Raw genomic sequence first — 20,481 nt, forward strand, 5'->3', positions numbered from 1 at the left:
CCATTGGAATTCTGGGTCGAGCCCCCAATGCCTGCTGGGGCAAAAAATGTGTCGAGGGTGGTTTTGGGTAACTGTCGTCATTCAACCATCACTCCCGCCCTGAAAGCGCTGGCAGGCAATCAGTTCGCGCACTTTTCTGGTGATTGACAGCGCGGACGCCACAGCACTGCGAGCATGGAGCCCGCTGCGATCATCGCTGCAGTTATGGCCATTGTCAACACCTCGCACCTTATCATCCACCTTTTTCAGAGGCAGATGCTGAGAAATCGGGCGAGGAAGCTATGGCAGCGCGGTGAGGACATTAAGTCTGAGAGGGGCACAGACCTCTCGCAAAGCACGGGACCCCGCGCTGTGGACATCATGGTGGCAATGGATCATGTTGATGGCGTGGAATGGCGATTCTGGGCCCGGGAAACAAGCACGGACTGGTGGGACTGCATAGAGCTGCAGGTCTGGGATGAATCACAGTGGCTGCGAAACTTTCGGATGCGTAAGGGAACTTTCCTGGAACTTTGTGAGTTGCTGTCCCCTGCCCTGAAGCGCAAGGACACCCGGATGCGAGCAGCCCTGACTGTCCAGAAGCGAGTGGCCATAGTCCTCTGGAAGCTTGCAACGCCAGACAGCTACCGGTCAATCGTGAATCACTTTGGAGTGGACAAATCTACCGTGGGGTTTGCTGTGATGCAAGTAGCCAATGCAATCATTGAGCTACTGCTCTCAAAGGTAGTGACCCTGGGATACGTGCAGGTGATCATAGATGGCTTTGCTGCAATGGGATTCCCAAACTGCGGTGGGGCTATAGATGGAACTCACATCCCTATCCTGGGACCGGCCCACCAGGCCAGCCAGTACATTAACCGAAAGGGCTACTTTTCAATGGTGCTGCAAGCATTGGTGGACCATAGGGGACGTTTTACCTACATCAACGTCAGATGGCCAGGCAAGGTTCATGATGCTCGCGTTTTCAGGAACTCTGGTCTGTTTAGACGGCTGCAGGAAGGTATTTACTTCCTGGACCACAAAATAACTGTTGGGGATGTGGAGATGCCTATAGTCATCTTCGGGGACCCAGCCTACCCGCTAATGCCCTGGCTCATGAAGCCCTATACAGGCACCCTGGACAGTGAAAAAGAACTCTTCAACTACCAGCTGAGCAAGTGCAGAATGGTGGTGGAGTGTGCTTTTGGATGTCTGAAGGGGAGATGGAGAATCTTACTGACTCGCTCTGATCTCAGCGAAACCAATATCCCCATTGTTATTGCAGCTTGCTGTGTGCTCCACAATCTCTGTGAGAGCAAGGGGGAGACGTTTATGGCGGGGTGGGAGGTTGAGGCAAATCGCCTGGCTGCTGATTACACCCAGCCAGACAGCCGGGCGATTAGAAGAGCCCAGCGGGACGCGCTGTGCATCCGGGAAGTTTGAAAGCTAGGTTCCAGAATGAGCAGGGTAACCTGTGACTATTAAGTTTGTTTAAACAGAAGCTGAACCTGCCCCCATTTCTTTACCCACTTACTGTTGACTATCCTCTCCAGTTACCAACCCTCTTCCCCCCCCTTCCAACACACCTTTAAAAATAAAATAAATGAAACTTTGTTCATTAACACTGTTTTCTTTATTAAGGATTTTGTGGTAAAGTGTTGAAACTGGGATGCAGACTGTGGTGGGGAGCGGATGTAGTGATGGAAAGGACGCTTCTAAACTCGAAGAATGACAGGCTCCTGCTCCTAGAGCGGTCCGCAGTGGTGAACTGGTTGTTTCAACGGAGCCTGCCACCCCTCCTTTTCGGGACTCTGTTTGTGGGGGCTATGTGACTTTGTGGCAGGGGAGGGCGGTTACAGATCCCCTGCTGCGTGGCTCTGTCATCCAGGCTAAGGACCGCTGCATAAGATCTGTAACTGCCCCCCCCCGCCACAAACTCACATAGCCGCCCCCCCCACCCCAGAACGTGAAAACCACCTCCCAGACTGACCAGGGTGCCTAGTGACTGCAATGTGTGTGAGACCTTCTGCTGAACCTGCCCCCGTGTCTGTACCCTGGTAAAGGTGACTGTCCTCTCCAATTACCAACCCCCTTCCCCCCCTTCAAACACACTCTCCTCTAAAAGAACATGATGGAAACAGTAATTAACAGAAACGTATTTTTTATTAACAACTACACAGTTGGGGATGAAACTGAGACAGGGGCTTGTGTGAGGTGCTTTTGGAGTGAAGGAAAGGACTTATCAAATCTTTGGGAATGAGAGCCTTCTGCTACATGAGCAGTCTGCAGGGGTGGAGTGACTGTTTTCATGGCCCCTGCCGCCCCAACTTCTTGGGACTTTGGGTGAGGGGGAGATGGGACTTTGTGGCGGCAGAGGGCGGTTAGAGAGAGAATGCAGCGGGGCTCTGTCCTCCTGCCTCCAGTCCTACTGAACATCTACAAGGCGCCGGAGCGTGTCCGTTTGCTCCCTCATTAGTCCAAGCAGCGTTTGAGTCGCCTGCTGGTCTTCCTGCCGCCACCTGTCCTCCCGTTCGCTGTGTGATCGCTGGTATTGCGACATGTTGTTCTCCCTCCACTGGATCTGCTGTGCCGCTTCGGCTTGGGAGCAGCCCATAAGTTCTGAGAACATCTCGTCCCGTGTCCTTCTCTTTCGTCACCTGATCTGCGCCAGCCTCTGGGAGGGGGACGCCGGGGTAGCTTGGGAGACACTCGCAGCTCTGGGATGGGAAAAAGGGAGTGAATTCCTCAGAAAGATACAGTTTTGCGAACAATTAATATAATCTTTCTCTGCGAACAAGACCATGCACAGCACCTATCACATGCGCACTCAGTACAAGGTCGAATTTTCGGCCTTCCCATTGAGTGCCTGGGGTCTTGCTGTACAAATCACACAAGCGGGGCCGGACAACGGAATTCGGTTAGCAGGCGGACATGGTAAGCTGTAGACTTCTGGCTACTTAAAGCTTAATTTATAGCAGTGCCCTCCTTTCACGTTCCAAGCAATGCTCCTAGCGTTGGCCAGTTCCTGCTGCCGGCAATCTGGCCAGCATGAACTCTGCCCCTGTCCCACCCCCCTCACGGCTGTCCCCGGGAAAGATCCCTCCATGCTGCCCCTATCACGCCTCCACCACGTGGCTGTAAACCGCCGGTTACAGTTATGTAAAGGAACAGGCAATCAGTCCCAGTACTAACATTCCCCTAATTCAAAGCAGGTCACCATGAGTGATATCACTCTGATGAGGATTTCGGAGACAGAGAAAGACCGCATGCGGCGTGAATGCCAGCAAGCACCAGGGCCGTATGCCGCCATGCTTTGCGAGGCAATGATCCCAGAGTACTTGCTGCTAGCCTGGCACAGAAAAGTTTCCTACCATGGAGGACACAATAAGGCCGCTCTCCCCAGGAACCTGATGCAAAGGCTTTCACAATACCTCCAGGAGACCTTCGTGGAGATGTCCGAGGAGGATTTCTGCTCTGTCTCCGGACATATTGACAGAATTTTCCAGTAGCTGCACTGGAAAGGACTAAAAACTAAAGCGCCTAGGTAAAACTAATCATGAAAAACCCATTGTTAAGATACCATTCCTATTCTGTTCAAAATAAATGTTTAAAACACTTACCTACTGATGTTTCCCCTGATTCACGGTCTGGGTTATCACCTTGGGAGGGTTGGTAGGGGATCTCGGTGAGGGTGATGAAGAGATCCTGTTTGTCGGGGAAATCAGCGTTGAAAGTGCTGTTGACTGCCTTGTCCTCCTCATCTCCTTCCTCATCTTCCCCGTCTGCGAACATCTCCGAGGAAGCGGCCGTCGACAATACCCCATCGTCAGAGTCCACGGACAGTGGTGGGGTAGTGATGGCGGCCGCACCTAGAATGGAATGCAGTGCCTTGTAGAAACGGCATGTGTGGGGCTGGGATCCGGAGCGTCCGTTTGACTCTTTGGTCTTCTGGTACCCTTGTCTCAGCTCCTTAATTTTCACACGGCACTGCATTGCATCCCGGCTGTATCCTCTCTCCGTCATGGCTTTGGAGATCTTCTTATAGATCTTTGCATTCCGTTTTTTCGATCACAACTCCGAAAGCACGGACTCATCGCCCCACACAGCGATCAGATCCAAGACTTCCCGATCAGTCCATGCTGGGGCCCTCTTTCTATTCTGCGATTGCATGGTCACCTCTGCTGGAGAGCTCTGCATCGTTGCCAGTGCTGCTGAGCTCGCCACGATGTCCAAACAGGAAATGAGATTCAAACTGGCCAGACAGGAAAAGGAATTCAAATTTTCCTGGGGCTTTTCCTGTGTGGCTGGTCAGAGCATCTGAGCTCGGACTGCTGTCCAGAGCGTCAACAGAGTGGTGCACTGTGGGATAGCTTCTGGAGCTATTAGCGTCGAATTCCATCCACACCTACCCTAATTCGACATGGCCATGTCGAATTTAGCGCTACTCCCCTCGTCGGGGAGGAGTACAGAAATCGATTTAAAGAGACCTCTATGTCGAAATAAATAGCTTCGTTGTGTGGACGGGTGCAGGGTTAATTCGAGTTAACGCTGCTAAATTCAACATAACCTCCTAGTGTAGACCAGGCCTCAGACTTTCAGACCAACCGTTAGAAACATTTACCAGTGTTCTTTCAGAAACCTCATTCATCTCCAGGTGAGACAAGATTACACACCGTAGATGAAAAAGGAGCTATTACCTACACACGAAAAACTCTTTTGTAAATCACCAAGATTATTTGTGGCACATGGAAGCAAATCTAAAGGAAGAACTCTCATCTCAAAGATTTTTTAAATAGTTATCAAACTTTATTAGAACAGCCCGTAACATTAGCAAGTTGACTTCTCTGTCTTATGTTAGATATCATTCTACCAGAGCATAGGCAACCTCGGCAGCTTATCTTAGTAGTGCTCCCATAGCTGAGATCTGTTGGGCAACTACTTGGAGCTCAGTTCATATATTCACGAGCCACTATTCATTGATGTCTGGTGTCCGATCTGATGCCAAATTTGGTTGGATTATACTGCAATCATTATTTAGATAACTCCTCTAGGAAGCAGGAGATGGGAACTTAACTGCTAGCCCATGACCAGGATTGGGATATGCACATACAGACACTCAAAGAAGAAAGAATGGTTACTTTTCAGTAACTGATTCTTTGAGATGTTCTGTACATGTGGATCCCACAACCTGTTCTCCTTCCCTGTAGCTTGGAGTCTTTCATTTGGATTCTGGGTGGTGAAACGCCTAAATAGCAATTGGCATCCCTCTGCCCTTGGGTGGGGGAGCGCAAAGGAGTGAGCAACCCCAATGGACACTGCTGGTCAATTAATTCTGAACTCTTGTGCATGCAGAGCGGGATCCACATAAATCATTTCAAAGAATCACAGTTACTGTAAGGTGAATAACTATTTGTTCCTAGCTGATTAAACTATTTCTTTTTTTCCCCCTAGGAAATCCAAAACGTGATAAAATTATACGTATGTATTACAATTCTATACTATTACTTGAAGTTTAGTTCTTTATAAGCAAGTTGTGCCCAATAAGAATTTGTGTTTGTATGCTTGTTTATAGGTTACACAAGATGGTATCCACCCTGGGAGAATAGGATCGTATGTGACGAGTCCTGTATTGCTGTTGTGGTTTTAAGACCATCACTGATGTTATTGGCTTTTCTAATTGTTTTTCTTATGCAGAAGCGTTATTCAAATATGAGTATATCTAAATAATCTATTTGAAATATATATTTCATAAAAAGTTATGACAAGTCCTTAAAAGATTAATATCACACCCACCTGTTAATCAAGAGAATTCTCTTGATTGATGTTTTTACAGTGAATTTGATCATTTAAAAAAACATATCATAAAGTGCTGTGGATGTTTAATGGGTTATAAAGAGTAAATTATTTTTATGCTAAGCCCTTACATATCTTATTTATTAATACAATATATTTATCTGTATTTATCATTTTTATGTCTTAAAAAAGGCGAAATTTTAAGTTAAAGGTGACAGTCTGGCAAGAGTCATCAGAGGGATATCTAGTAAATGGCTTTTCCATGATGAAATTTTAACAAATAAAGGGGAACACCTGGCGTCTAGAATTAAATAAGTAAATTAAAACAATGTATCCACTTTATAATATTTGTAATTTCCACTATATAAATATTTGAAGAAGTGGTGACTTCTTAATTTAGATGTCTGTCTACAGAATCATACTGTTATGGATCTAATCCTACTTTTCTGGAGTCAAGTCAAAACTCCAAGTAAAATGGGAACACAATCAGATATCACTTCTATAAAAAGAAAGCATTTTATAAATATTCAATAGTACTAATATAGCTCTAGAAAAAAATGTATATAAATTTGTAAATGGCAGCTATTCATTAAGGTTTCAACTATTAAAAATAATTATCCTTCAACTAATTTGTTCCTAACTTATTTTGAATTTAGGAAAAAAATATGCAGTGAGTAAAATGCTCCAGTTTAGACTTTTCTTGTAGTTCCTGGTTTGCTGTCACAACCACTGTTATTTAAATATGGATCTCTTATCTGTTTTTTAATGTAAAACAAATACAGAATTTTATCTGAGAACCATTCCAAACCCTCTGATAAATATATGTTTACCTCTATTTTATCCAAGAGACTTTAAAGGCATTAAAAGGTATCCTATTTAGATATATGTTAACTTGAATTGCTGCAAAAGACCATATGTATTGACTCAGGGATTTTAAATTTTTCTTTTGCTATATAGTAAATTCTAGAGCCAAGATTGGTCCAATATGTCTAATATTTACTGAGGGCTTGTCTACACAAAAAACTTAGTTTGCTGCGAGCTGGGGTGTAAATCTACCCAGCAATAGCCTGCTGCACACTAAATGTCCATGAGGACCATGCTGCTGCACACTAGAAGTTCTGTAGTGTGCTTTAATCTTCTCTTCTTTGAAATGGGAGTAGATTAAAGTGCACTACAGAATTTTTAGTGCACAGCAGCAAGCCCACACAGACACAGTGTGCAGCAGGTTAGCACAGGATAGATTTACACCCCAGCTCAATGCAAACTAAAGTGTTTGTGTAGACAAGCACTGAGGTTGCTTAAAGCAATTCTAGTTTACATGGTAAATATGTAACTTTTTACAAAATGTGTATTGTCTCAGGAATCTGTATTAGTTCAAAAGGTTTACGGATAGTGTTTGAATTTGTTGTTTGTTTGTTTTTTTTAAACACAAGGTCAAATCCTGCCATGTTTTCATGCCCAGAGCTCAAGATGAAGTTAATGGGACCTTCACACATGTTCATTTTAAGGAACAGTTGGCCCATAATACCTTTATATATTCCATTGTAGTTCTAAAACATTATACTTGTCATATAATACTATATTCAGAATTGTACTGATTCATCTTATAGAATATCCCAGAGTAAAAGTGAATCTGTTCATAAAAACTTATTTTAAAACAGTTATTGGACATAAATGCTTTTACATTTCTAAACATTTAGAACATACCTATTTCAAAACTAAAATTACCCAGAAAGTTGCTAATTTTTTTAAACTTGGCAAAATTTTTCACAAATGGGTGCCTAAAGTTGGGCAGGCAAAGCCATAATTAGGTACCTAAATAAAGTCACCCAATATTCAAAGTTGCTCAACATCCGTAGCTCCCAATGACTTTAAATTTGTTAGTCTTTAAGGTGCCACAAGTACTCCTGTTCTTAATGTCTTCAATGAGCTTCAGATGCTCACACCTTTGAAAATGTGGCTTAAAGTCCTTAATCCCTAACGTACAAAGGTTTATATTTGTAATAAAGCTGTTTAAAGTTTTAAGCTTTCTGTTTAATGTTATTACATAACTTTAAGGCACTACTTTCTTGCAAGCAACAACAACAAAAATCCAGTAATATTCAAACATTACTCAACATAGGATTTCCTAGTTGTGGAAGATAATACAATTATACCTACTCAAACCACCAGGGGGAACTCCATCATCACTTACTAGCTCCCCTTGTAACAAAATTTGAGAATCCCCTTATCTCATATGTCTCTCTGAAAACAAAAGAAACTAGTTTGAGAGCAAAGGAGGGAGGAGATCTGTTGTCTTCCAAGTTGTGTGAACACCCTCAGCACATATTGGCCAGACTTCTGCCAGCATGGTTTGAGGCTTGTAAACCTTAAACTCAAGGCACATCTTAAGTGGGTTTGAGGTTTGCTATGCATTTCTTGGAGAGATCTAGTTACGAAGTCCTGAACAAAAACATGAGAGTCATACAACTGCTTAACCAGCAGATAGTGGTGCCTGCCTGATTAGGAGACAATTACTTTACCATCAATTCCTTTTTCAGTGGGTAAGTTTTTCTGTATGCGTGAAGCTCATTTTTCACATCTCAGATGCTGAGCCTAGCATGTAATTGTTCTTTAGCTCTTTTCAACTAAGTTGTTTCTTTGTTAGTGAAGATAAAGAGTGGGATTGGAAGATGCCTACAGGTTAATCGAAATGGGGATTAGGATATGATTGACATGCTTTACACAATGCATGGTTGTCAGCTAACAAAGCTTTTTCTGAAGGGGAGACATACCATTTTGTGACAATCATTCCATGTTCAATTCAAATCTCATATAGAATGGGAATGTATACTCCAGATGGCATTGCACCTCTGAGCATGAAAAATTTGAAATGGATGGCCAAAGACACTCACCCTAAAAAGGCCTCCACACCTTCTGAGCCCTTCACATGCCATCTCAAAAGATGAGAAGAGAGATGAATTAGGAGTCCTGAGTTTTTATCCCAACTTTTCCGCTATTTGTATGTTTGTTAATATAGTGTTAGTATCTAAAATTGTATAAGACAACAAAGGTTTTATTTACTGTAGATGACCACTTTATTTCCATGTTTGTTTGTTTCAAATAAATTCTTTTCACCTTCACAGACTGCATTTTATTTTACCATAGCCTGTGTGTCCATTGTAGACACCTAAGAAAGAATTACACTAGCAGTAATGAATTGTATAGTGACATTCCTGCAGTGTATGTGATTTTGATTGTATTTTAAAGCATTAATTATTTGTAAAGCGTCAGCAGTGTGCTTGGTTTTGTTCAACAGATTTTTCCTAGAAATATTACCCCCATAATTAGGCAGCAGTTCCACAGGAGCCTCTTCGCTAATGTACCTGTGTTGATTGTATTTTGGATTAAAATATGAAGGAAGGGGAAACAGGTGCATGAATTTCTTTTGGCATGTTATTGTATTGGAGAATCAAGCAGTTCTGATACATTTTTAGGTAGGATTTAAACTATTGTTTGAATTTTTCTGGATATGTGCCCTCCTGTAATTTCTGTAGCACAGATTTTTCTCACTTTAACTTGAATCCGGTAGCCTCAATTGTCTTCAGAATTTGTTTTAACCGTATGTTCTTCTTGGAGTGCTTGCTCATGTCCATTCCAATGTATGTGTGTGCTCGCCCAGAGCACCACCACTGGAAAGTATTTCCCTCAGTGGTATCCGTTGGGTGGGCTCTGGTGCCCCTGGAGTTGCACACATATAGTGCAGATATAAAGGGTTCTCCTGACCCGCAGCCCCCTCGGTTCCTTCTTACTGCCTGTTAAGGTCACTCAGCTTTCCTTGCGTTTTCTGCAAGTACTCCTCTCAGTGGACTTTGATTCTTTGATCGTGCATAGTTATTTTATTCATAGTAGTTAAATTTTAGTTGTTGAGTTAAGTAGTTAGATTAGCAAACCCCGCTAGGGCATGCCTCGGTCTCAGGGGTTTAAGCTTTGTGCTTCATGCCACAAGCCTATGCCTGTCAGTGACGCCCATTGCGGCTGCCTTAAGTGTCTGGGGGAAGCTCACATGTGGGAGTACTGCAAAATCTGCAGAAACTTCAGGCCCTGCACCAAAAAAGACAGGGACATCAGGCTTAGGTTCCTCCTCATGAAGGCAGCATTTCGCCCTCCCTTGGAGCCTAGTCACTCCGACTCAGCACTGAGTACTTCAGCCTCAATAAGAAGTGTCCTGACTTCTATTAGTGATATGCAGCGTTGTTCCACATCTCTAGAGCCAAAAAAAGACGCTTCTTCTGCTTCTCAGGAATCCTGGCACCGTCAGTCAATTCTGGGGAAGTAATGGGGAAGAGTAACAGGAATTCTTCCTGAGCGCCAACATCCGGAAGCAGCGTATTCCATTCTGGAAACAGCTGTTTTTCGAATGTCTGGCCACTGCGCATTGAAAGGAAGGATCTGTGGGCTTGAGAAGCTGTGGCCCTCAAGAGGTGCTTCTAAAGCCAAAGGGGCCTTGGCTAAGTTTGTGATGACGTGACTTTGAGGAGGGTCTGAAGTGTGGAAGGGGGAGGGAAGAAAGAGACCATTGTTGTCAGAGAAAGAAGGTGCTGAACAGCCTGTCATTGAAGGAAAGGTCCCACGCAGGTGTTGTGGAAGAAGGTGTGTAGCCCCCAAAGGCAGCCTACAGCCAAAGCCTTTGGGAAGGAGAAGAGAGCAAGGGATGTTGCTGCCTGGTGGGGCCCCTGGTGTGGTGTAAACTGGCCACAGCTGTCTCTTGGAATTCCATGCAGTAGAAGGCCCTACCCTATTCCTTGTTAGTATAGTGGTGAGTATCCCCACCTGCCACATGGGAGACTGGGGTTCGATTTCCCCAATGGGGAGGACAACACCTTTCAAATGGGGAGAAAGAAATGCCAGCACATTCCTCACCTCCTGCTTCTCTGGCAACTTCTGTTCACACCCCACAGTGTTGATTTTCACCTCCAGAGAGACAATTAGCACGCAAGGCCACCCCGGCTGCTTGCCCTATTGAAAGTCTCTATATTGCCTTCCACCACTGGGCCCAACTTCAAGACCTGCATGTCAGGGCACGTTTCAGGGTCACAAAGGGAAATACTCTGGCCAATGGCATGAGGACAATCGCCCAGCCAAACGGGGTGGAAGCTGGTCAAAGGGTGAGGAAGAGAGAAAAGCGGAGAGGCAGCAGGCTGGCCTTCTGTCTTTTTTCCTTTTGTTACAATTTTAACTAATGGGGAGACTTGAGAAATACCTGTGGCCATAGGTCAGGTAGGTGGCCGCCCCAAGAGTGCAGATCTGAGCATTTTCTGCTGAGCTGCTGTGTCACTTGGTGGCTGGATGTGATCATATAGTGGTTAGTACTCTGTACTGTGGCCGCAGTAAGCTCAAATCTGAATCACAGCATTGCTTTTGGTGGGGGATCTTCTGACGCGTCTAGTGGCTCAGGCTGATTGTGTCCATTTGCAAAGAGCCAGCAGCTGGTCCCTAGTTTCTGCTTGGTAAAGGAAAGTCAATCAGAAAAAGAGTAGCAGGGAAGAGTACCAGGAATTCTTCCTGGGCACCAACATCTGGAAGCAGCATATTCCATCCTGGAAACGGCGGTGTTTCAAATGTCCAGCCACTGCGTGTTGAAACGAAGGATCTATGGGCCTGAGAAGCTCTGGCCCTCGAGAGGTGCTCTAAAGCTAAAGAGGCCTTGGCTGAGTTTGTGGAGCGTCTGAAGTGTGGAAGGGTAGAAAGAGTCAGTTGTCAGAGGAAGAAGGTACTAAGCAGCCCATCAGTGAGGGAAAGGTCCAGGCAGGAGTTGTGGGAGGAGCTGTGTAGCCCCCAAAAGTGGCCTGCCGCCAAAGCCTTTGGGAAGGAGAAGAGAGTCTTCTAGGACCTCTCCTGTCATCCATGAGTTTGCAAATATTGTTTGCACTGGAGATAGACTTCTTCCCCTCCCAGGAGACCAGTGGCCATGTTGGGGCTCCCTGACAGTTCAGAATGGGGTGCTGCTCCAACCAGACCATTATACACACAGTAGCCAACCATTCCGTTTCTGGGGAATAAAGTCAACATAGCCTCCATGCTGCCTCAGTGCTGAGGCCTAGCAGTGAACCTGTGGGCCAAATGCACAATACTATGCCCTCCCACACATGCCCTCCCTCACAGTGAGAGGGGGCTTCTCCAGAACTGCCTGGTGTAAATACGTGCCCCTCCTCCAGTCACCTGGAAGGGTAGGCCTGCATAAACATTAGCTATTTCTGCTAACAGCCCTACTAGTTAAGCACTAACCACCCCCAAGCTGACAAGCCACACCGAATTCTGAGGTTGGGGTCATGAAATCCAGCACTTCCCATGGGATTCTTCTGTAAATCAGAGTGCGGCATCACAAAGCTCCTGGAGGAGAGGTAGTGCCTCCTTGATTTCCAAAGATTAGCTGACCTAGGAATCCCAACCACGTTTCCTCATTTGTAAAGAAGGATACTGTGACATGAGGTCTTGTAGGAGGGGATTGAACTGTGGTCTCATAAAGGTAAGAAGGCATCTTCCACAGAGGGCAACTTGGGTTTTTTTTGTTTTTTTTTTTTTCTTAAATTAAGCAACACTGAAATGACAAACCAGTTCCCTTACTTTTATGTTGAAGCTGCTGAAGCAATTCATTTCCTGTTATCACACAGGCAAGAATCAGCATGATTTCGTCTTAGGAAACCAACGAGCGGAAGAGACAACCAAGTTTGAAACTGCACCCCCCCCCAGAGTGCTATGTTAGAGGCAAACAGCACCATATCCACCTAAGAGATTCTTCTTACAAAGTTTTGAGAGAAATCAAAAACAGTTGAGAATCATGAAAGTCAGATTGTTCCTTGGTGTTTTGCTATTACTAGACCTTTTAAGTTCCTGTTATTCTTATAAGACAAATTCTTTGCCTGATATAGAAGATAGACAGTTTATTAAGGAGTGCGTGAATGCTCATAACAACTTTCGGTCCAAGGTGAATCCACCAGCCAGCAACATGCGTCACATGGTAAGGAGACTTTCACCATCTATTTGTGATGGAAATTGTTTTGTGCTGTTGAATTAATACATTTGCCTTGTACTTTTCTCACTAGTTCTGTGAATATTTTAGCTACTCCAGTTGTTAGTAGTTCATAGTAAATACCAAAAAAAAAAAAAAAAGGCAATGATTACAGCTGGGTACAGACTTGTTAAGTATTCCTCATTTGAAAGGTGAGTCCTTCATTTAAGACTGGTTTGCCAATCTGTAATCCTGCCTGAGTCAGGAGGGAAGTGCATTGCTGTGCTGCTTCAGGAGAAAGACAAGGACCAAATAGACTGAGTGCCCTTGTAATACTGGCACAGCTTACTTGCCCTGCTGTCCTGGCTCAGGTGTGCTGGACAACATGTTGAAGTGTCAAAATTAAGGCTCTTCCCACTTCTTGCCCCTGCCCAGCCACTCCTCCCCCTGGTGACAGCAGCTACTGTCCTGTCACAGCCACACAAACAGTCTGATGAGTGGGTAGCTTGGGAAAGTAAAGGGGCTTCTTATGGCCCCTAATCCCTGTGCAGGTGCACAGCTGAGCTCATGACTGAGCCCTCGCTGTTTAAAAGCTGCCTTAAATTGGTTCAGTTATGGAGGACAGAATTTGCAGCGTGTTTCAATAAGACACTTAGAATTTCTCCCATTCAGATTGTCATAGCTTGACAGCACATCAGAGATGAGTGCACAAATATGAAATGTCTTTCAGTATATGAGGGACAGGCAGGAAAGAGTGGATTTTGTAGTGAAAGGGAACGAGTGACAGGATTTTAGGAAAGACTAGATGTGGGGCAGGGAGACAAGCAGAGAAGAGTCCAAGATCACAGGCCTGGAAGGCAGGAAGGATTAAGAGAAAAGTTTCTGTTAAAGAAGTTTGAGTTTGTGCAAGTCATTGCATTTTAAGTCATTTCCGTGTCTTTTTTCATTCTGCAGTCCTGGGACTCTGCTTTAGCTAAGAGTGCCAAAGCATGGGCAAAGCGATGCCACTTTGATCATAATGGCTACCTTAAAATATCAGGAAAAATGCACCCTAACTTTACTCCAGTTGGAGAAAACATCTGGACTGGCTCTCTCTTTCTCTTCTCTGTGAATGCAGCTATCAGCAATTGGTATAACGAAGTCACAGACTACACTTTTGAGACCCGCTATTGTACAAGAATGTGTGGCCATTACACCCAGGTGATTCTTTTGTTTCCTCCATCTTAATTTCAAATGAGTTGTGGTCTTTGAAGAGAAAAAGACACACACACATTTTGCCTTCTACAGGTCTTTGAAGAGAAAAAGACACACACACATTTTGCCTTCTACAGGTCTTTGAAGAGAAAAAGACACACACATTTTGCCTAAATCACTTACAAAATTGTGATTTACAAAAATGTGGGTTAGGAGAACTTTGTGCTAAACAAAGAAAAAGGAACAGAGTCAGGAGGGTGCTGTGCAGCAAGAGACCCACTGTCCTTGGTTTTGGTGTGGAGACACAGCACCTCCATGCAGATATTCCTCTGCCTCTCTGGGAGAAATCCACGAGATGGCTGGTTCTGGCATTGAACCTGCCATGGAGGGGGAAGGAGGCATGCTCTGACAGACTGGTCTAGGGAGAACTCAGTGAGAGGATATTTAGTTTTTTCTCCCCTGTTCTCACAAGCCCTGGGGGATTTTTCTGCAGGAAGGGGATGATCTGAGTCTAAGTAGGGTGACCAGATAGTAAGTATGAAAAATCGGGACAGGTGGAGGGTAATAGGCACCTATATAAGACAAAGGCCCAAATATCGGGACTGTCCCTATAAAATCAGGACATCTGGTCATCCTAGAGTCTAAGAAAGATTCCAATATTACACAATCACAAACCAAATAGAAAATACAGGAATTCTTCATCTAAATGGCTCCATAGGCTGTAACTAATGCTTCTGTGGCTGCTGTTACAAAACACGCACACCCTCAATTACTTATTTCTTGTTGAATATCATAATTGCAGCAGTCTCTGGGTAGTCCTGGAAAAGTTTAATGTATTTTGGTTTTCCTTTTAGGTTGTTTGGGCCAGAAGTTACAAAGTTGGCTGTGCAGTTCAGTTCTGTCCTAGAGTTACAGGTTTTGACGGACTCATCAATGGAGCACATTTTGTTTGCAACTATGCACCAGCGTAAGTTGATGTTATTTTAAAAGATCCAAGAGCAGGTGATCAGTTCCACTCTGGCTGATGTTTGGAGTGGTCCAGCCAGAGAGCTGCGCCCAGGTTTCCTTGACCTGAGGAACAGTTGCCATAGACCTTTGGTATGGAGGCATGAAAGGATATGCCCATCATCTCCTCCCCTGCTCACAGTCTGCAAAATAGCCCTTTCAAAAAACTGATTAGAGGTTATGCAGATGCAGAAGGTATAAAAACTGCACTCGGGGAGTCAGGGGGAGGGAGGAAGTAAATCAGTTTGAAATACAAATTGCCAACTACAGCTTCACTGTGTCCCTCTCCATGAGGATCAAACAGTGCATTCGTTTTAGTACAAGTTGGCAAATTGCAAACTAGCCAGTGTTACAGTTTTTCTGACAAGGGGTAAGCGTGACCATTTTCTAATAAAAATATACCACCCAATCACACCTATGCTGGGCATGAAATGAATCCACTCAGGAGGGATATCTTTTATATAACTAGGTCCTCAAGCGAAAAAGAGGCACAGTAAGTTCTGTGGCTATTCTGTATTTCCAGTTTGATTATTTATTGTGTCTTTATTACAGGAAGGCAAGAGATAGATACTGCCCCTCACTTTAGTACGTGTTGGCTAGCAACCCAGTAATAATGGTTTTTTTGTTGTTCTTTCAGTCTGACTATTCTATTGTACTTCTGGTTAAAACCACTAAAGAACCAATAAAAAAAAAAAAAAAAAAGTTACTTCCCCACAAAACCATTTCAGGTTCACCCATTACTAGTACACCAAAACAGATACAGTCCTTAATGCTCCTTAATAATCTGCTAACAGCCAACAAAAGCTCACTTCCTGGGAGACTTCTTATTTCCTCCGTACTAGCTTTCTATTTCTGCCTAACACCTGCTTAATGTAGTTCCAGTTGTACCAAGATCCACACAACTATGTAAGTCTCATTGCTGTCAACATGCTAAAATGTGTACAAAAGGGGGCCCTTCACAAATATTTTTAATGCAAAAAAAGTTAGTATCTTAAAGATAACCCGCAAGGGATTTTTTAAATTGGGGTTTGTGCCCCTTTTAGCATCTTGATAATGTAACAAAGTTACTGAGTTTTGTATGTTTAATTGAAAAGCTGTGGGGAGAGCAGCTTCTGCTTCAACTCAAATCTCAGGAATGTCACATTTGTGCTTCTTTGATTTTGCTGGAAGATTTGCTGGAGATCTCAGCTGTGTATCGGTAGCTCTCTCATACCTATGAATGAGCGGGAGCATTGAATCTTCAACATAGTTCTCCTTTTTCCCAGCTGTTTTAGACATTGATAATAATTAGGTGTTGATTAAAAACAGACAAGCAAAAACCAGAGTTTTAAACAGACTAAATATTCTTACCATCTTAAAATCACTCCGTTTTTACTCTCATCCCACTCATAGTCGGGGGTCCTTACAAGACCCAGAATTCAGAGGTGCTTTCACGTGGGTTCACACATCCCACCCCTGAAAAGGGAGCCTGCTGCTACCACCTCTACAAATGTGGTCATCTCCGCAGGTGCACTCTGCTGCTGCTGCCACTGTTCTCTCCACCACTGCTCACTTCTGCCTCCACTTGCTGCTCACTTGCGACTCACTGCTGCTGCATTCTGAGGGCCAGCCCCACTCTTAGGGATTTCACTGGGTAGCAGGGAACCTCTCAGCTGCTGCCTCTGTTGTCTTTCACGACAACACTGTTCCCACACCAGACATAAGACTAAGCCACTAGACCAGCTCATCAAGGATGTCAGCCGTAGTAACCACTGAACAGAAACAAGGACTTTCAATCGAGTCTGGTCATTTCTGTCTTTAAACACTGGAGTGGGGAGGGGAGGGTCAAATGGTGTATAGAAGACCCTTTGGGTAGAGTGCACATCATCAGCTGAGAACACCTGTCATTGTCCCTCTCATTTTCACTGGGATTTGGCATCCCTACCCACTTCTTAGCAAATGAGGTTCAGTGTAAGGTGACCCAGTCAATCAGGGCATGCTAAGTACAATGCTGATGCCCTTTACTCATACAATAAGGATAACATGTTCCATTGCCCCTGCATTCAATATTAACATGAATTGTAACCCAAAACCAGTCAAAATTGGGGGAAAGGGAGCAGTTCTCCACCAGGCTAGCACTGCAATCCTGCTACAGCCCCACTCAAACTTCGCAGCTACTGTAAATTCAAACTCCAGAAATAAGATAATTTCCATTAAAGAAATACCCTCAAATTACTGTCTTCCAGAATTGTGGTATAATTTCTTTAAATAAAACAGGTTATAATAATGCAGAGCCAGATTCCCAAACCCTGAATAGCACATTGCTCTCTAGGAAGTCCCATTCATTTAAATAGGATGAGTCATGTGAGTAGCCCCCAATGGGAGTGAGAGATTCATAGTCTGGACCAAAAGAAATTTGAAAAATAAAAATCAATTGTTTTAGAAAGTTACATATTTCTGGGTCCAGGGCTTTTTTTTTTCTTCCAGAATACTCTTATGTGATTGTAACAGTTCAAATCACATGATATATTAAATTCTTCCCCCAAAGGATTAAACATTTTTCTGCTTTGCAGTGGGAATTCTCCGACACAGCCGTATAAAACAGGAGCAGCATGTAGTGACTGCAGTGGTGAAAAGTGTGTGGACAAGCTCTGTGGTAAGTGCAAGGGCATTCTATGGAGAGCAAAGTCGCATAATTGGCAGGGGAAATACGGCAGGTATTCAAGCTGTACCAGGTTAAATGAGTTATTGACATTATTCCATCAGCTGGAGTACTTTTCCTAGAATAGTTCCATCTGAATTCAGAAGTGACATGGAACAGAAAAGCCAACAATGAAGAACCTCTGTGATTTCTGAAAAATAGCAATAAAGCCTGATCCTGCAAAGGGGTCTGCAACACAGACCCTTACTGCTATGTAGCGTCCCACTGAAGTCAGGAACCATCTTTAATGTCAGTGATACTTTCAGTAAGTGCAGAGATGCTTAAAGGACAAACTCCAATACATAACATGAAAATATCTATTTTTAGAATGAATAGCCCCACTAACCAGGCTCAGGAGTGCTCCAACCACACAAATACTTAAACCTTTAGATTTTGTTTCCTGGCTGTGAAATCCTGCTGGCATGTTTTGCAATCCATGGCATCTGATGTCACAGATGAATGCATCAAGGGATTACCAGAAACATTTCACAGAATGTGAAAAGAATTTTCAAACGTTTAAGGCTAGATCCTGCAAATATTTCCACCTTTCTGATATGGAGTATGACTCACTTCCATGGGTTACGCCCAGGCAGATCCATTTGCAGGATTCAGCCACTAATGAAAATTGTTTCTGTGCTAAATGCTTCCCCCACATCCTGCCCAGTGGGGGTTTTCAGCACAAATGTCTGTCCTTATTGCACTTTTTAAAGTTATGTAAAGCCATGACCTTTTAAAAACAATAAATCCCACCTTTTCTTTTGCGGTTTCCTTCATCTCTGTGATACCAATTTTATTTACTGCACCTTCCACCATTTTTTTTTTTAAATCAGTTCACAGTCAGTGCCAAACTTTTAGATACCCCTCAGCTGGGGATACAGTTTCGTTGACACGGGTCATTTTTGTAGGACATTTGGAAATCTACCTGGGGTGTGAGTGCAGACGCAGTCAGTGAGTTAGTCATCTAAATGGCATTTGCTGCTCTTCTTTTGTGCCTTTCACATCATGGGTTGCTTTATATCAGTGGTTCTCGAACTTTTGTACTGGTGACCCCTTTCACATAGCAAGCCGCTGAGTGCGACCCCCCCTAATAAATTAAAAACACAAACACAATTATAAATGCTGGAGGCAAAGTGGGGTTTGGGGTGGAGGCTGACACCTCACGACCGCCCAGGTATAACCTCTTGACCCCCCAAGTCCCGACCCCCAGTTTGAGAACCCCTGCTTTATATGATTTGCTGAATGATCTGGCTCAAGTTTCTGCCACTTTGGCTGAAAGTGGGTGATGACCACATTCTAACTCAACAAGTCTCTGTAGAAATTTGCAGTTGTTGATCTTAGTACTTTAACACTCTTATAAAATTGAGGAGGATCATTAAGTATTACCTGCTGTCCAGGCAGGGAGAAAACACAAATCCTAGACTGTTATTCAGAATATCATCAGCACCAATGGGCTATCCATTTTTCATTAATAAATAAAGCTGAATGATAGCCATATTTACATTTCTTTCTCATCTCTCACCAGGAAATCCAGAACGTGACACATTGAAAAGTACGTATCACAATCTTATATTGTTACTTGAAATACTTAGAGTCTGCTACATATCACATGGCTTGATAAATACATTATCTCCTTTTTGTTTTCTAGGTTACTCCAATTGGTATCCAGACTGGGACATACCGCCACACGCCAACCCCTCTGGTGCTCCACACCCCAACCCCTCCGGTGCGCCACACCCCAGCCCTCCACGCTCCTCGTGTGACCAATACTGTATTACTGTTTTAATAGTAAGGCTACTGTTTGTGTTACTGACTTTTGGTGCTGTCTTACTAGTACAATGGCAGTATCCCCAGATATTTATATATGAGTAATCTCCATTTGCCTCCTATTGTCGATGTACATAAGCATTAGTACCAGTCAGTTTTCCTGGGCTGCTCATGGTTGTTTGGGACAAGGAGGAGGTGGTGTGCATGTTAACTATTCAATCAAAGCCAGAGATTTTGTACCTCTCTGCACCCCAGGCGTACCTCTTTGTTGTCCATTCTTTTCCCTAAGAAGCACCTTAGAACATAAGGCGACAGCTTTAGACATTTCACTATAACTGCCTTCTCCTAACTGTCACCATTGTCAAATAATGATGTCCCATAAACACCTCATGAGAATCACCCCAGATACCTTCTCTAAAGGGTTCCGCAGGTAAAGGAGGGTCATTGCTATATATATATATATATATATATATATATATATATATATATATATAAATGCTGGTGTACAGAAGCATTAGCAGAGCAATGGTGGAGTTAGCTGCCTGTATGCTTGATAGCAGCAAGGAGCCCCATTTCAGCAAGAGCAGGTTGTGTGCCATGTCCTATATAATCATCTGTTCTCCTATTGTATCCTCATCTCTAGACATTACACACACACACACACACACTTTTTGAGGGCTGAGTGACTGTGGGGAAATAGAATACAGAGCATTTCTGCTTCACATCCAGAGCAAGTGACCGAGGACTGAAATTTTGTACCAACCAAACGACTGTTTGGTGGCCAAGGTGGAATGAATTTGTTATATCTCAGTCCAATTCCAGGAGGACAAATAGATTAAGGACCTACAAGTATAATTAGAATATTCAGTATGACCCATATTCCCTTATCTGTAACTCCAAGGACTCCACTCAAAGTTTACTTGGCTTAACCTGGGATGGGTTATAGAATCATGGGAACTCCCCTCTTACCTTCTATATCTTTCCCCAAGCTGTTTTTCCATACATAAGGTTTTAATAAGTGTCCATCCTCCCTCTGTCAGGACTGCCATGAGGCTCTTGTCTTGCTCACTTGGCA

At 43.8% G+C, this 20,481-nt stretch overlaps 2 protein-coding genes across 2 annotated transcripts in view; both read left to right on the forward strand.

Moving 5' to 3' along the window:
- Nucleotides 1–5,896, forward strand: part of LOC117877986 (glioma pathogenesis-related protein 1-like) — a 50,048-nt gene extending 44,152 nt beyond the window's left edge. Inside the window, exons 5-6 of the mRNA XM_034771745.1 lie at nucleotides 5,431–5,457; nucleotides 5,552–5,896. Of these exons, the coding sequence (XP_034627636.1) occupies nucleotides 5,431–5,457; nucleotides 5,552–5,706 (182 nt within the window). The 3' untranslated portion in view covers nucleotides 5,707–5,896. The remainder of the gene's footprint in view (nucleotides 1–5,430; nucleotides 5,458–5,551) is intronic.
- A 1,797-nt stretch (nucleotides 5,897–7,693) lies between these two features.
- LOC117877991 (glioma pathogenesis-related protein 1-like) lies at nucleotides 7,694–19,863 on the forward strand. Its single transcript, XM_034771758.1, has 7 exons — nucleotides 7,694–8,315; nucleotides 12,426–12,772; nucleotides 13,718–13,963; nucleotides 14,812–14,924; nucleotides 17,515–17,597; nucleotides 19,165–19,191; nucleotides 19,288–19,863. The coding sequence occupies exons 2-7, from the start codon at nucleotides 12,593–12,595 to the stop codon at nucleotides 19,509–19,511; spliced, it is 873 nt and encodes a 290-aa protein (XP_034627649.1). The 5' UTR covers nucleotides 7,694–8,315; nucleotides 12,426–12,592; the 3' UTR covers nucleotides 19,512–19,863.
- Nucleotides 19,864–20,481: the final 618 nt, after the last annotated feature.

Source organism: Trachemys scripta, chromosome 1 (genome assembly GCF_013100865.1).
Source record: "Trachemys scripta elegans isolate TJP31775 chromosome 1, CAS_Tse_1.0, whole genome shotgun sequence".
In the NCBI taxonomy this organism is placed as follows: Eukaryota; Metazoa; Chordata; order Testudines; family Emydidae; genus Trachemys; species Trachemys scripta.

Excerpts from the sequence above, each read along its gene's own strand:
- LOC117877991 (XM_034771758.1), top strand. The coding sequence starts at position 12,593 with ATGAAAGTCAGATTGTTCCTTGGTGTTTTGCTATTACTAGACCTTTTA. Across the intron at positions 14,925-17,514 it reads GTTTGCAACTATGCACCAGC|TGGGAATTCTCCGACACAGC; the intron begins GTAAGTTGATGT and ends TCTGCTTTGCAG. Across the intron at positions 17,598-19,164 it reads GTGTGTGGACAAGCTCTGTG|GAAATCCAGAACGTGACACA; the intron begins GTAAGTGCAAGG and ends ATCTCTCACCAG.